The sequence below is a fragment of the Rhinopithecus bieti genome, unplaced genomic scaffold (genome assembly GCF_001698545.2).
Source record: "Rhinopithecus bieti isolate Rb0 unplaced genomic scaffold, ASM169854v2 scaffold_11919, whole genome shotgun sequence".
Taxonomy (NCBI): Eukaryota; Metazoa; Chordata; class Mammalia; order Primates; family Cercopithecidae; genus Rhinopithecus; species Rhinopithecus bieti.
Genome location: NW_016807055.1, coordinates 49,570 through 63,292, shown reverse-complemented (window position 1 = coordinate 63,292; position 13,723 = coordinate 49,570). Strand labels below are relative to the sequence as shown.

Below are 13,723 nucleotides of genomic sequence, written 5' to 3'. Positions count from 1 at the left end.
GACTGATCTCTGAATTTTCATCTCAACAATCACAGCCTCTCATTGTTCAGCATCTACCCTGAATTTTATTCCCTTTTCTGAGTTTCTAAAAGTTTGCAGTCATAGTTTCACATTTCCATTTTTTAAAAGGGGAATCTTCTGAAATTAGACTTTCTGAAGTTACAGATAATGTGTCACTAATTATGGCAAACGTTCTTCCCATGCTTTGAAATGCCAGGAAGACTTGGGTGTTCTAACTGATCAGGAATCAAGCCAGAGCACAGGAAATGCTGTCCAGCGTGTAGTGGCTAGACTGGGCTATGAGGTACAGGGAAAGTTCTTATGGATGCAGTGGATAGATGGTGTAAAAGGAAAGTCTATGCAACACAGCTACTGGAGAAGAAAGATAAATCCAAATTATTGCAAGCAATTTAAATTCACTCTAAAGAGACAGTGAACTTTTTTTTCCCCTTTAGGAAAGCTTAGAGAAACCAAAATTAGAATAAAATTTCCAAAACTGCTTTGCAAAAAAAAAAAAACAGTTGTCCCACTTATGGAATTTGTCATCTACTCTGTATTACCTGAGACTTGGCACATTCAAGGACAAAATCATCACATCTCTGGTTCCCAGAGCAATGAAAGATCACACACTAAACACCTTAACAGGCCATGAAAAGATTGTTTTATTCCATGAAAATATTCTCAACAGAGAACACTATCTTTAAATGAAGGATTTACCATTAAGAAATCAACATGTGCACAAAAGAGTAAAATTACCAAAAAATTAAAGATTTTTTGGGACAATTCACATGTTCAAAATTTAAGAATGATTTAAACTGTGCAAGTACAAATGTCTTTCCTATTATAATAACCCATATACAGGTTGCACTATTCCACGTCAAGGAACTTGCCTCCTACGGAAGCAAATCCTGCTTTTAGAAAAACAAACAGTAGCTTGAAAAGAACAGTTAGTCCTTACAAGATAGTCTTAAACTTTGCCCTCTGTGGCTGTTAGCCAAAAAACCATAAGCACTTCAGGCTTTGTACAGAAGAGAAACACAGCCAGATCACATTTCCTCCTCATTGCTAACCTTCAAAATAAAAATAGCGCTAGATTTTAAAACTACTTCACGTAGTCTGTCAGTACTGAATAATGTCACATTATATAAATAACCCTGTAACGAGATTCAATATCTAAACTTTATAGTTTACTAGCTGCAAAGGTAATACACTATATGTCAGCTGTGTAACAGTGGTGACTTGATATTATGAAGGCAGTAACTTTCACACAATTGTCATTCAGCTTTAGTATAACTGGTAGTATGATTCAAATAACACTGGGAAAAAGTTATTAAAGCAGTCACACAGCTTCTAAAATATTGCTTAAAATTCAATAATACACAAACCATTTCACGTTCTTTCTCCCCTCAAAACAGTAAAGAACCAAATTAATGAAGATTCAGTGGTACAAATAACCCCCCACCTGCCCCATCTCCCTATTACAACACCACTAAGAAATTAGTTAAGATACAAGTCATTAACAGAATCACAAATGCGAGGCAGGACACCATGAGCAACAGGAGCACTAACAACAATCCTATTTACAAGTATAAACATACAGAAATTCCATTTTACAAGTAAAAGTGCACATAGATCATTACAAAGTTTCACTAAATTTTATCAGGTTCAAACAAAAGCATCACGTGGAAACAGACTATCATTGTAATTATCAAACATGATCGTCATAACCCCAAATAAAAGACAATTGGGGAGGTCCATAAAACTTCTCATAAAAACACTGAGGAAAGTAAAATGGACTTGGACATGTCTTTAGTTTGATGCATAAATTTGAAGATGCACCACTGTATATGGTAGAGCTCTAACAGCCACCTACCGAGGCTACATCGGTAGCTGCAGCACTGCTGCAGAGTTAAAGGAGGTCGCACTGAGCTGACACATAAAGCCCTTTGTGGGATACTGTAGTGGTAGTGTTGGCAATCAACAGATTTAGGCACTCTAGTTTAAGGCAGCATTTGAATGGAAGCAGCTGACTTTTGACAACAGTCCTTTGTCTTGAGGTGGTGAGTATCTTCTGTGTTTATTATGCCAGGATTTCAGTGCTGACTATAGATTCTTCCCAGACTGAGGTGCTGAAGATGTATCACGTTTCAAAGAGTTCTTTCAACTGGGCTGTAGGCTACAGCAGAGATGTTTTCTTTTTCTTATCATAAATACTTCAGGTTCACAGGCTACTTCTTCGTAATGCCAAAACTGGAATGTTTGCAGTGGGGAAGTTATAGCAGTGTGCACAAATACTAGGATGGAAACATTAGTGCTGGAGATGTTTGACAAAGTGATTCGCACTACAAATGTAAAACAAAACAAAGGCTTTGACAAGAACAAGGGAATCTAAAGACATGCCTGAAAAATCTAGCTCAGTCACTCTAGACATGCAACAGGATGTTAAGCAAGCACGGAGGTGGCACAGGCAGACACTGACAGATGGCAAGGATCTGACAGATAGTGGGTCTAAAAGCCAATTAAAACAGAGCTGGGAGGGAGACAATCCTGTTGGGATGCTAATGTAAGACACATTTTTTGACAGCTCTGCAATCTTTATTGATTAGACAGCAATAAAATAAATAGAAAAATGGTACACTATTGTTGGCTTTTTCTTTTGTAGGAATAACTGTGAACTAGGAACTTAAGGGTTGGTATGATTTTTAAAAACAATGTATGGAAATGCTAATGAAGTTAGTAAAAAATAATCATGTCTACATGCACTCATGCAACTTGCTTCTCTCACTCTCTTTGAGCCTGACAACTCTAATACCCTCCCCCCAAAAGCAGCTGCATGTAACCTCCTTCAACATCTTGCCCATTTCCTCAGAAACCCTCTTCAGGAACCTGCAGTCCAGGAGGAAAAAGAAAAGAACAATTACTGAAGACCTTTGGTAAAACCAAAAGGGGTGTTCAGTTTAAAGTGCCTGTCCCAAATGTCTCTAATCATTTTACAGTCAGCTACTGAAAACACCAGGAGAATTTAAAACATAGGCAAAATTAAAAACCAATCTTACTGCTTCTTCACTTTACTTCCCCACACCACTGACTCAGGGTGTGATCACATAACCAGCACTGCACAACCCTTGACTGCACAGTGTTTCCAACAATGCTTGCTGAAATTAACTGGAAAAGTTTATCTATCCTAATAACGAATGATTCAGCTGAAATAACAAAATACCCTAAAGGGTGGTACACATATCTTCCTTTAACCCAGATAGTCAAAAAGTTTCTCCTTTAAAATTAAAATCTGTCAAAACTTTCCCTCCATTCAACATTTCCTCTATCTTCAAATGTGTATTTTTCTATATAACTATGTATTTTCCTGTGTAACTGCTAAATGCTAAATAATCACTAAAGTGGTATTTCCCAAAAGATATTTTCAAGATGAAACATACAAAGTATAAGATTAGTTTGGAAGGAAGCCTGTAAATTACTGAAAATTACCAGTTAACCTCAAAATATTTTGAGGTCTCAAACAAAATCTCTTTTATTCACCTAAGAGCTAGACCAGGAGATTTATTTTGCAACTCTCTTTAAATCTATTTAAATAGATTATGTGCTACGTGTTTATTTTCTTCCTTTAGGAAACCAAAGTTAAGAAAAGGGAAGAAAATGAAAATGATTTTATTATTTTACCAAATTTCCAACTACTATTTTTCTTCTTGAAAACTGTAGCTACAAACTCAAACTCCTAGAAGAAACCACTCTTTGGGGAGTCGGCTTTCCATGGCATTTCAGAGCAGTTTCACTTATTCAAATTCACTAGAGTCACTGTGTTTTCTGAAGTAAAGGGGGCAGAGAGCATTACTATCCATGAATTCCTGCCCAATAAGTCAAATTCTATTTGTAAGGCAGAAAAACACAAATCCTTCACACAGACTTAAGCAGGACATAAAGCAAAAGGCATCAATTAAGCTTCACACCAACATTACTCAAACAGTAAAGTGCCACAAAATGTTTCTTGTGGTAATATTCACAAGATCAAGCCTACACTCAGCTCACATAGTGAACAATTAATCTTGGATGCCCTTTAAGTTTTCTTATTTTTTTCAACCTGTTGAATGTGTTTTCATTTTATGTTACTCCTATGTCACCCACGGCACAAAGGTGCCTGGTTAGTTTAGATATAAGTTACTGCACCTTTACTGTTTTTCTCTAGAGTTACATCTATGTATGACGTGGGAACGTAGCCTTCTTCACCGTTCTGTCTCCGAGCTCTTGTCCATCCGTCACCTTTGTCCTCCTCTATAATGTAGAGAACTTCACCTTCTTTCATTGCTAGAGTACCTTCATTATGTCCTAGATGAGAGTTTTCACAAGCATAATTTAAGCAATGTGATAATTTTTTTTTAAGTTACAAATACAACACACAAAATACAATGAAACCCTATTAGATTTCAATGTATCTGGAACTACTGACTCTCATTAGCAACATCTCTGTTGTGCTTTGTGGCTTACCCAGCACTTTCATATTCATTCTCCCATTTGAGCTGCATAATAAGCCTGCAGGGCTGGATAACATCACCCCCATGTAACAGATGAAGGTAACGGAGCCACAGTGACATTACATGAGTTGACAGAGTATTCTAATTCCTATGTCACTATTCCAACTCTTTACCCAAATGTTAGTGTCTTACTATCTAAAACAATTCATTAGGTATGGACTAGGAAAATAGTAACTAGAGAGCAAAAGAGTGGGAAGAAAGAAGGAAAAAATGCCGTTTGAAGGGAGAGCAGAGAAAAATACAGGTTTGACTCTAGAGGTGGTAGAAACAGAATGGCCATACACAACTCTTTTACGCTCTATCCCCAACCACTCCCAACCTGCTTAGCAGTAACAATTTTCACAAGTGAGTCATCATTTAACATGTGCTAAATTACTTCCCTACTCTCTAGATTACATTATAGCAAGTATTTTGTTTTGTTTTGTTTTAGAGATAGGGTCTTACTGCCCAGGCTGGATTCGAACTCCTGGGCTCAAGCAATCCTCCCACCACAGCCTCCCAAGTGTCTGGGACTATAGGCACACTTCACTGCACTTGGCTGCAAGGTCTTAAATTTAATATATTTTCTAATAAGAAGTTACTAGAGACTTTGCTCAATTTTAAACCAACACGAAGTGGGGAGAAAGACCTTAAATCAAGCACCATTTTACAACAGTTTTTTTATGAAAGTGTTACTCAGCTCTCCTGCTAGTTGAGGGAGAGTATTTTTCAGAGTCCAGGAGAAAGAGGAATTAAAAATCTGCAGGAGAGGGCCTCAGTGCCTTACTTCCCTTCCAGAGTTTGTTCTTCAACTTTCATGAGGTAAGAGATAGCACAGTCAGTAGCTACTACATTCTCTCCCACTTTCATCTAAACAGGTGGCCTACAGACTCAGTATATGATGATGGCATTCAGCTAACTATGCCTCGTACCTGTCTCTTAATGTTAGTAAGCTACAAGGAAGAACATGAAGTGGCATCCACCAGCATCCCGCTTCCCGGGTTGGGCTACATGTTCAAGATGTCTCAACTTTGTTTAGGACATAACTCTGATGAAAATTCTGCATTGACCAAAATTGATAATTAATTAATAATCTGTATTAGGATGCTAGTAACGTGGGTAATTTCCTTTTAATTCCATGTATGGAAGAAAAATATCTACATTTATAATACAGTTAAAACAAAAGTATGCATACTAAAGAAATGGGATAATTTTCTGACAACGTGTATTACTTAAATAAGGACACTACAGTGAGTGACTCGATGTAAATACTTTTAAAGAACCAGTTTTATCAAATACAATATTATTAAGAAAATCATACCATCAAAAGGGTAGATAGCTTTGCAGTGTCCAATAGCAGGCAAGGGATCATCATCCTCAAATTCATCATCAAACTCACTGTGGTGACCATGCTGTTGGGGTGGCCCACGGACTTCCTGGTTTGCATCATCAGTGTAACTTCCCTCAGGACTGTAAAACCAAAAATTATCTCTGATCAAGTATCATAAACATGAGAATTCTATAGATTATTTATAAATTGATATCCTCAGGATCAATTCCAAAAATTAAATATTAATGACACGGTTTCCACTTAAGCCCTATTTTTTTCAAATGTCGAGTATACAAATTACTTCTAATACAAAATGCTGCTTTGCAGAATTTCCTGAAATAAAAAAATTACAAGATTACAATATTCTAGGCACAAAGTATTATTCAGTAAATACATCTCACTATCACCAGGTCTAGAGATAAAACAGAAAAATGTTCTAGACACCTGTCTTCCATCATCCCAAGTTTATCATCCCAAAATTCCTTAGGGGACCCACGCAGACCCCATGGGTAGTTCACGCGCTTCAGGTTGAATTGTTTCTATTCTGGATCTGGAATGGCCATCAGAGCAAGCATCCGCACGACCAGTTCACAAGAAGTCCTGTAACCTAATCAGATGTAAGAAATGCACTGAGACTTTTGCTTGGGACTCTTGGAAGAGAACTCACTCTGTCCCTTTTCTACTGGACTCGAACCTGCAGGAATACTCGCTTAGAGCTTTGGAGCCTTAAAATTAAGCCAACACAGTAGAAAGCACAGCTGTGAGGTGGACAGAAATCGAGTCCTGGGGATAACATCTGCGCTCCTAGATCAAGCTCTCCCTAAAGTCAGCCAATGAAGTCCATTTTTGGTTTAAGCCAGAAGGCGTAAAGTATTCATTCTGTCACTGAAAATTAGAAGATTCTCAACTAAAATAAAACATAAAGTAAATTTCCAACTAATCATGGTAACAGGGAAGTTGGTAACTTAAAAAATCCAAAAAAGCAGGTAATACAAACATAATTTATTTCTCTTAAAATTTTTTAAATCAGAGAAAAATGTTAATAATTTTGCTGAAGAATCAAATGATTGAATTAGATTTAATAATGGAAAATTTTACAGAATTAGATTTTAACAGTACTTTCAGTAAGCCTGAAGCCAGAGAAATAACACATGCCAAAGAAATTAGATCCTTTTAATCTGAGTTTTACCTAATAACAAAAACCAGTAATTTGTGGGTATCTCTTGACAGATTAAAGATATGTACTCTTTCAAGAAGTCATACTATTATTACCACTATTTACTACTGGGTGCTTTATGTACATTATTTACTTTTATACTAACAAACCTAAAGGGTGGATATTTTAACTCCATTTTATACTTCAGGAAATTGAGATTCAGGGAGCATTAAAAATGAACTTGCTCAGATTACACTATAATTAAGTAGAAAACTAAGAGTTGTTACTAGGCCTCTCACATTCTTCTCTAAGATGAATCCTAATTTGTGGACTTTTATTCTGGAAAAAAAGATATAATATATCAAGAAAGAAATGTCACAGTGGTACAGAAACTTAGCAAAGTGTCTTTTGGAAGCTCTGGTCCAAACTAACAATATGTATTTTTTTCTTCACAAAACTCTGAGCTATTTGATAGCAAAATTTTTCTTTGGCATAAGCGACCCTAACTCCACTTGAACCTTAGGAAACCTTCCAATGCCTGAGGAGCCTACGCCCTCAGACTGTAGCTCCAAGAATTTTCTATGTTCCCAGCTCTGTGTTTAGATGCATGACAAACTAGGATTGAATAGCAAGATGAACTTTCCTACTTCATCTGTAATTGTCACTAAAGAAAATTACTTAGGTTCAAAAGACTGAGGTTATTAAAAGCTGAACTTGTTAAATTTGGAAGAAAAAAACGAATTGTATAAAGTTTAGGACAAAAGGGTGAGAAAACTTTGGGGAGAAGAAATACAAATAAAATACAAAAAATGACCTTTCTCGTCCCTGTGTTACAAGATGATTTATGTCACTGCTATGTCTTCTGTCTCCTCTCCCACCTGTTTTGCCTTCAACTTCAGAGAGCCACGCCTTAGGAAAAAAATAAGCAAACAACTGAGCTCAATAAATACGTTTAAAAGCTCATAAATTATACTTCTACATTTAAAATGTGTTTGAGTTTTTGTAATTATGTAATTCTTACAGATGTGAAACCTTTATTCCAAATTGGTCAAATGATCAACTTTATAGCTGATTCAAAAAAACAGTATATTCAATTTTATATAAAGGTCTAAATAAAAAACTTCAAGGAGATTAAATAACACACATCACAATAAAACTTTTAGATAATAAACCCTAATATTAAATATAAACATGAAGATAACTCTAAGAAAACAAATCTATCATAACGAAGTTTAAAAAAGTAATTTATCTTGACAACTGCTGAATAACAACTCTACCTCATTCTTATGAATTTCCATTCGTAGGCGGTCAATGTTATTCATGGTCTCTGCTAATTTAGGCTGCAAACTCCCTGGATCCCCCATTTGTGGATTCTTCTCATACACATCTTTCATTTTGTTGAGTGCATCTCTAAAAAAGAGAAGGAAACCACAGAATTAAATATTAACTTCATATGCTTCCAGATAAAAGAGTTTTATTTGACTCTGGGGACTTGTACGCAGCTTAATCTTAAGTAGAGTCATATCTTTTAAAGTTTGTCTAACACGACCTGATTAAAGACAATTTGCATAAAGGTGATAACATATATAGAGTCAGGTGATAACATATATAGAGTCAGTAATTTATCAAGACAATTGGAATACCAAAAGAGAACAGAGTTCATTTCTTATTTCCTGCTTTCTAAACAAGGAATTTTATTTAGATGTATATGTACAAACACACACACACACACACACAAAATCAAGGGCTGGAATAACATTCTTCAGCTCATCATGTCCCAAATCAAATTCATTATATTCCAACTCAGCCACACTATTCCACAGTGTTCCTTAGCTCATACATCATCATTGTCCTCCCACTCACCTCTGCTAGAAATAGGAATGGCAGCTTTAACTTGCCCCCACCCAAAGTCAGTCATTTGCCAACTCCTCTCAACCTACCTCCTATTCTCTAATCATATCACAATCGGTTATGCCTCAATTAGCTGTCCTTGACTCTAATATCTGACACTATTGACTAACACTCCTCAATACTCTTTTTCCTTCATGACTTCCTAGAGGGTACATTTTCTTTTTCCTCTTTCTCACCTCTGCTTTCTCACAATCTCCCTCACTGGCTTCTTTCTCCTTCTTTGTTCAACCTTTAAATGTGTATTACATAAAATTCTCGTCTCTTCCTACGGTCTTGTTTGAGGATGATCTCTTAATTGTTTTAATATCATCTATGTTCAGATGATTTTCAAATGCATATCTTCAGACCTCTTTCTCTCCTGAATTCTAGATTCATATTTCTAAACTCAACTGGACACTTCCAATATGGACTTTTCACATTTCAAAAATCAACATAAACAAAATATTTATCTTTGCCCTAAACTTTTTTCTTATTGTTGCAATTAAATCTATAGTTGCAAGCCGCCTTTTTTTTTTTTTTAAGCTTCCTCCATGTTTTCTCTTCTCCAGCATCCAATCAGGAGAAAAATACAACCTACTTTGGCTTTGAAATGATTCTTTTATCTATTCCTCCTTTCTATTCCCATGGCCATAGCTTAATTTAGGCCCTCAGCATCTCTCATGTGGATTGTTAAAGTCATCTACCTCCAATCTCTTTCCTATACTATTTACGCTTCATACAGCTTTCAATTATCTTTTAGCACACAGAGCTAATAATGTTACCCCTTCTCTCAGTAACTGGGGAGTGTAATATCTACAGAACTCCTCAGAAAAGCATTCAGAATTTTTTACAAGTCCTATACTTCTTCATCCTCAACTTCTATTATTATGCTCCACATAATTTTGAACCAAGTCTCTCCGGATTAGCACTCATTCCAGGCCATGGCAAGAACATTAACATTTCTGTGCCTTTATTCTTATTTTGGACATGGAGATATCTGAGAAAAATTTGAGTCACCAGAGGTAACATTCAGGTTCCAAGCTGAGGTCAAACCAGTAATACTCTGGCCTTTCTGCTTGTATTCTCATATTCTGGACATGTATCCTTTTTGCAGTCTACTCATTTAGTGCAATGTTTCTCACATTTTGCGCTTTTGTTGATCTTGGTGTTTAAAATAGCCCCTAAGCATGGCAATGAAATGCTGTCTAGTGTTCTTAAGCAAAAGAAGGACGTAATATTATTACTTACAGAGAAAATACATGTCTTAGATAAGCTTTGTTCAAGCATGAGTTACAGTGCTATCAGAAAAAATTCAAAGTTAATAAATCATCATCACATACGAAATAAGGTGTTTGGGTTGTGTGTCAATCGGCTGACGGAAACATTGTGATCAGTGGCTACCTAGAACCTAACCCTGTATCGGAGAGCAATGTTTCAATATTCCATAATTCAGGGTTCACAGTGACTTTACAGAACATAGCTACTGTGAATGAGAATCAAAAGTATTGCAGTATTTCATTACGATTAAGCGCCACTTCACATCTGATATACTAATTCTTAACATCAAAACTTCAATCTCTCATGCTACAATTTAAGCTCCAATTTTATCCTCAGTGAAGATCTAGCAAGTCACCAATTCACTGTAATAACACTTTAATTATCATAAATAATTCTTCTATATCCATTAAAAAAATTAAACTAGAGGACACTTCTTGTAAAAATGAAATAATAAAGTAAGTCTATGTGAGAACAAATATGAAGCTGTTAGTAATTAAGCACTGTCTGCCAAATGTTTTGCTACATACAAAACAGCCTCAGGTTGCTAATGAAATCAATTCATATATAAAAGCAAAATGAAAATGTATCAAAGTATAAGAGGTGGTTAGTGTTGCTGAAACTACTCTTGATAATAAAACACTGAGAAATTTTTTGCAAATTAATGAAGGCATAAATATACACTATTAGCATCCAATAAAAAATCTGCAACCAAGGAAATTCTCTAACCTATGACAGGGTAACCATAAAAATTTCCAGGGTAGGAGTATAATTTTCTCTCAAAAGATATTTCAATTGGTATATATGATTTTTAAACCTTTTGTATATCATACTCAAGGGTGTCACTCAAAGTAGATCCTAAAATAAGTACTAATGATAGAGAAAACTTAAAGGAATAATACTTTTGGTCTGATTCTTTCTGTAGTTCTCTGTTAAGTTCATCAATGCGCTGCTGTAGTTTTTTACGTCTCTGTTCTGGTGGCAGATGACTGAAATCTTCTAGTGCTGGGCCCTGAAAAGAGAATCTAAATCATTATAACAGACATTTTCGGGAAACGTTATTTTAAAAATATACCTGCTATAAAATAGGAATACATACCAATCTTAAGTTTAATTTCAAATTTGCCTCAAGCAACCCCTTAAAAAAAATCTACACAGATGTGTTTATGCGTATATGTTAATGAAACAATGTACTGAAGAAAGAGCTCAAATTTCATTCATTTTATAAAACTATGTAACAGAATAGGTAAAATCATACCCAGATACAGATAACCGGTAGGTAGTATCACATTACTTTCCAATCTTGGCAGATTATAATGAATACATGTAAACCTTTTTACAGCAACAACAACAAAATGGAAACACATAACATTTCTTGTCTATACAGGGTATTGTTTTATATATAACATATCACAACATTTCCAAATAAAACCCATTGCCATGACATTCAAAATGTTACAAATGTTCAAACTGAAAATATGAATATAATTAAGAAACTTACCTCACAAAGACAATCTAATGAAATATACTTTAATACTACATACAGTCTTTGAACGATTGATTAAACCATTCAAAACATACCTGGTCATTAAAAACCAAAGACAGAACTATCCACTGAGCAGAAACTATATTCCAACAAGGAGTGTATTTTCAATGAACCTTTTGTAAACCAAATAACACACCTCAGTTGTTACTGAAAGAAGGATAAAATCCTTCTTTAGGAAAGATCCTTGATGTCTGAAAAATTTTTTAAATTTTGATATTCAAGAAACTATGCAATTTAAGAAAAAGTACTAGTATCTAAATGTAAACATCTGATCCAAATGACATCTTTTCCCTTAAATGTTATTTTAATCACTGTTACTTATGTTATTACAGATTACAACAGAACCAATATTAACAACTATTGAATCTATTTAATATAAACCTATATTACTTAAATCTTTATATATACTCCAGAAATTGATGATGCCTGTCACTATTCATTTTCTTTTCAAAATGGTTATTTTGAGAATATTAATATGAGGCCAGGCGCAGTGGCTCACGCCTATAATCCCAACACTTTAGGAGGCTGAGGCGGGTGGATCACCTGAGGTCAGGAGTTTGAGGCCAGCCTGGAGCCTGGCCAACATGATGAAACCCCGTATCTACTAAAAATACAATAAATTAGCCAGGCGTGGTGGTGGGCACCTGTAATCCCAGCTACTCAGGAGGCCGAGGCAGGAGAATCACTTGAACCCGGGAGGCAGAGGTTGCAGTGAGCCAAAATCGCGCCACTGCATTCCAACCTGGGAGACAAGAGCGAGACTCCATCTTTAAAAAGAAAAAAAAAGGAAAGAAAAAAGCATATAAATATTCAATTTGTTAAAGTGATGCTAAAAGGAGCTCTCAAAACAAGTACATTCTTGCTCTTTGGGCCTCTTATGCCTGTAACATATGCTAAATAGCTTTATATCACCATGTGTAAGAATGAGTCACTTACTTTCAGAAAAGAGAAAACTCACTCCTAGGATGAGCTATAATTAAATATAACATTTAATTAATAACAGAATCCCTAGTCTCTTTCCCCAGTGGCCTGTACATTATGGATATTCAACAAGCTTGCTGGAAAAACGCAGGGGATCCTAAGTATTTTTTATTTTTTTTCACTTACCAATCACTAGAAACAAGGATCTCAATCAACCCAATCTGACCTAAATAAATCAACAGTGAAATTTCCTTTGCTGATTTCCTTTAGATTTACTGGTTAATTTGTAACATAAATTTTATCTAATTTGGAGTTGAAGGTTTTTTGTAGAGACAGGGTCTCATTCTGTTGCCCACAATGGAATGCAGTTGAGTGATCTTAGCTCTCATGGCTCACTATAGCCTCGAACTCCTGGGCTCAATCAATCCTCCCGCCTTAGCCTCCCAAATAGCTGGGATTACAGACAAGGAGTACAAGTTTTGAAAACTAGTATATATATGCCAAAAATAAACCTCCTAATTTATATTTTAAAATATTTCTAAAATCTTGAAAATCATTGAATAAGATGAAGAAATGCATGTCAACATACTGTGGGTTTTTTGTTGTTAAAATTATGATAAACTCACAATAACCTACAAGTAAATCTGCCAGAATTCCACGTATCCCTTATCAAACCCTGTTCTCAAATTTATGAACAGTAAATACTGAGGCACTTACATTTTGAATATCCCATTTGATATTAGAACCCTATTCTTACATAGAATATGAGAATTAAACTTAACTTTATTTCCTATGGATGTTCAGAAGACCTCTGAGGCATTTAACAACCTCTCTTACTACAAACGAATTTATAAAAGGCTGATTCCAACAGTGTAAAAAAAGAGTAATCTATTTTTCAATAGCTTCCTACACAATAATTTTGGGGTTAGTTCCTAATGTAGATCCATTAATTTGCTTGAAATAAACATACCAAGGAACATCTCAAACCCCCATATACACCTTCTCTGCCACCGCCCCCGCTGCCTGCCAAACACACACAGGATATTTAGATCATTTGTGCTTCTATTCTCCTTCAATAG

General features: G+C 35.5%; 1 protein-coding gene across 1 annotated transcript in view; it reads right to left on the bottom strand.

The window, feature by feature from the left end:
* Nucleotides 1-638: 638 nt before the first annotated feature.
* FNBP1L (formin binding protein 1 like) overlaps nucleotides 639-13,723 on the bottom strand; it is a 49,687-nt gene continuing 36,602 nt past the window's right edge. The window contains exons 9-14 of the mRNA XM_017879772.1: nucleotides 11,080-11,189; nucleotides 8,290-8,422; nucleotides 7,827-7,921; nucleotides 5,848-5,996; nucleotides 4,183-4,341; nucleotides 639-2,886 (exon numbers count right to left, since the gene is read on the bottom strand). Coding sequence (XP_017735261.1) covers nucleotides 2,879-2,886; nucleotides 4,183-4,341; nucleotides 5,848-5,996; nucleotides 7,827-7,921; nucleotides 8,290-8,422; nucleotides 11,080-11,189 — 654 coding nt within the window. The 3' untranslated portion in view covers nucleotides 639-2,878. The remainder of the gene's footprint in view (nucleotides 2,887-4,182; nucleotides 4,342-5,847; nucleotides 5,997-7,826; nucleotides 7,922-8,289; nucleotides 8,423-11,079; nucleotides 11,190-13,723) is intronic.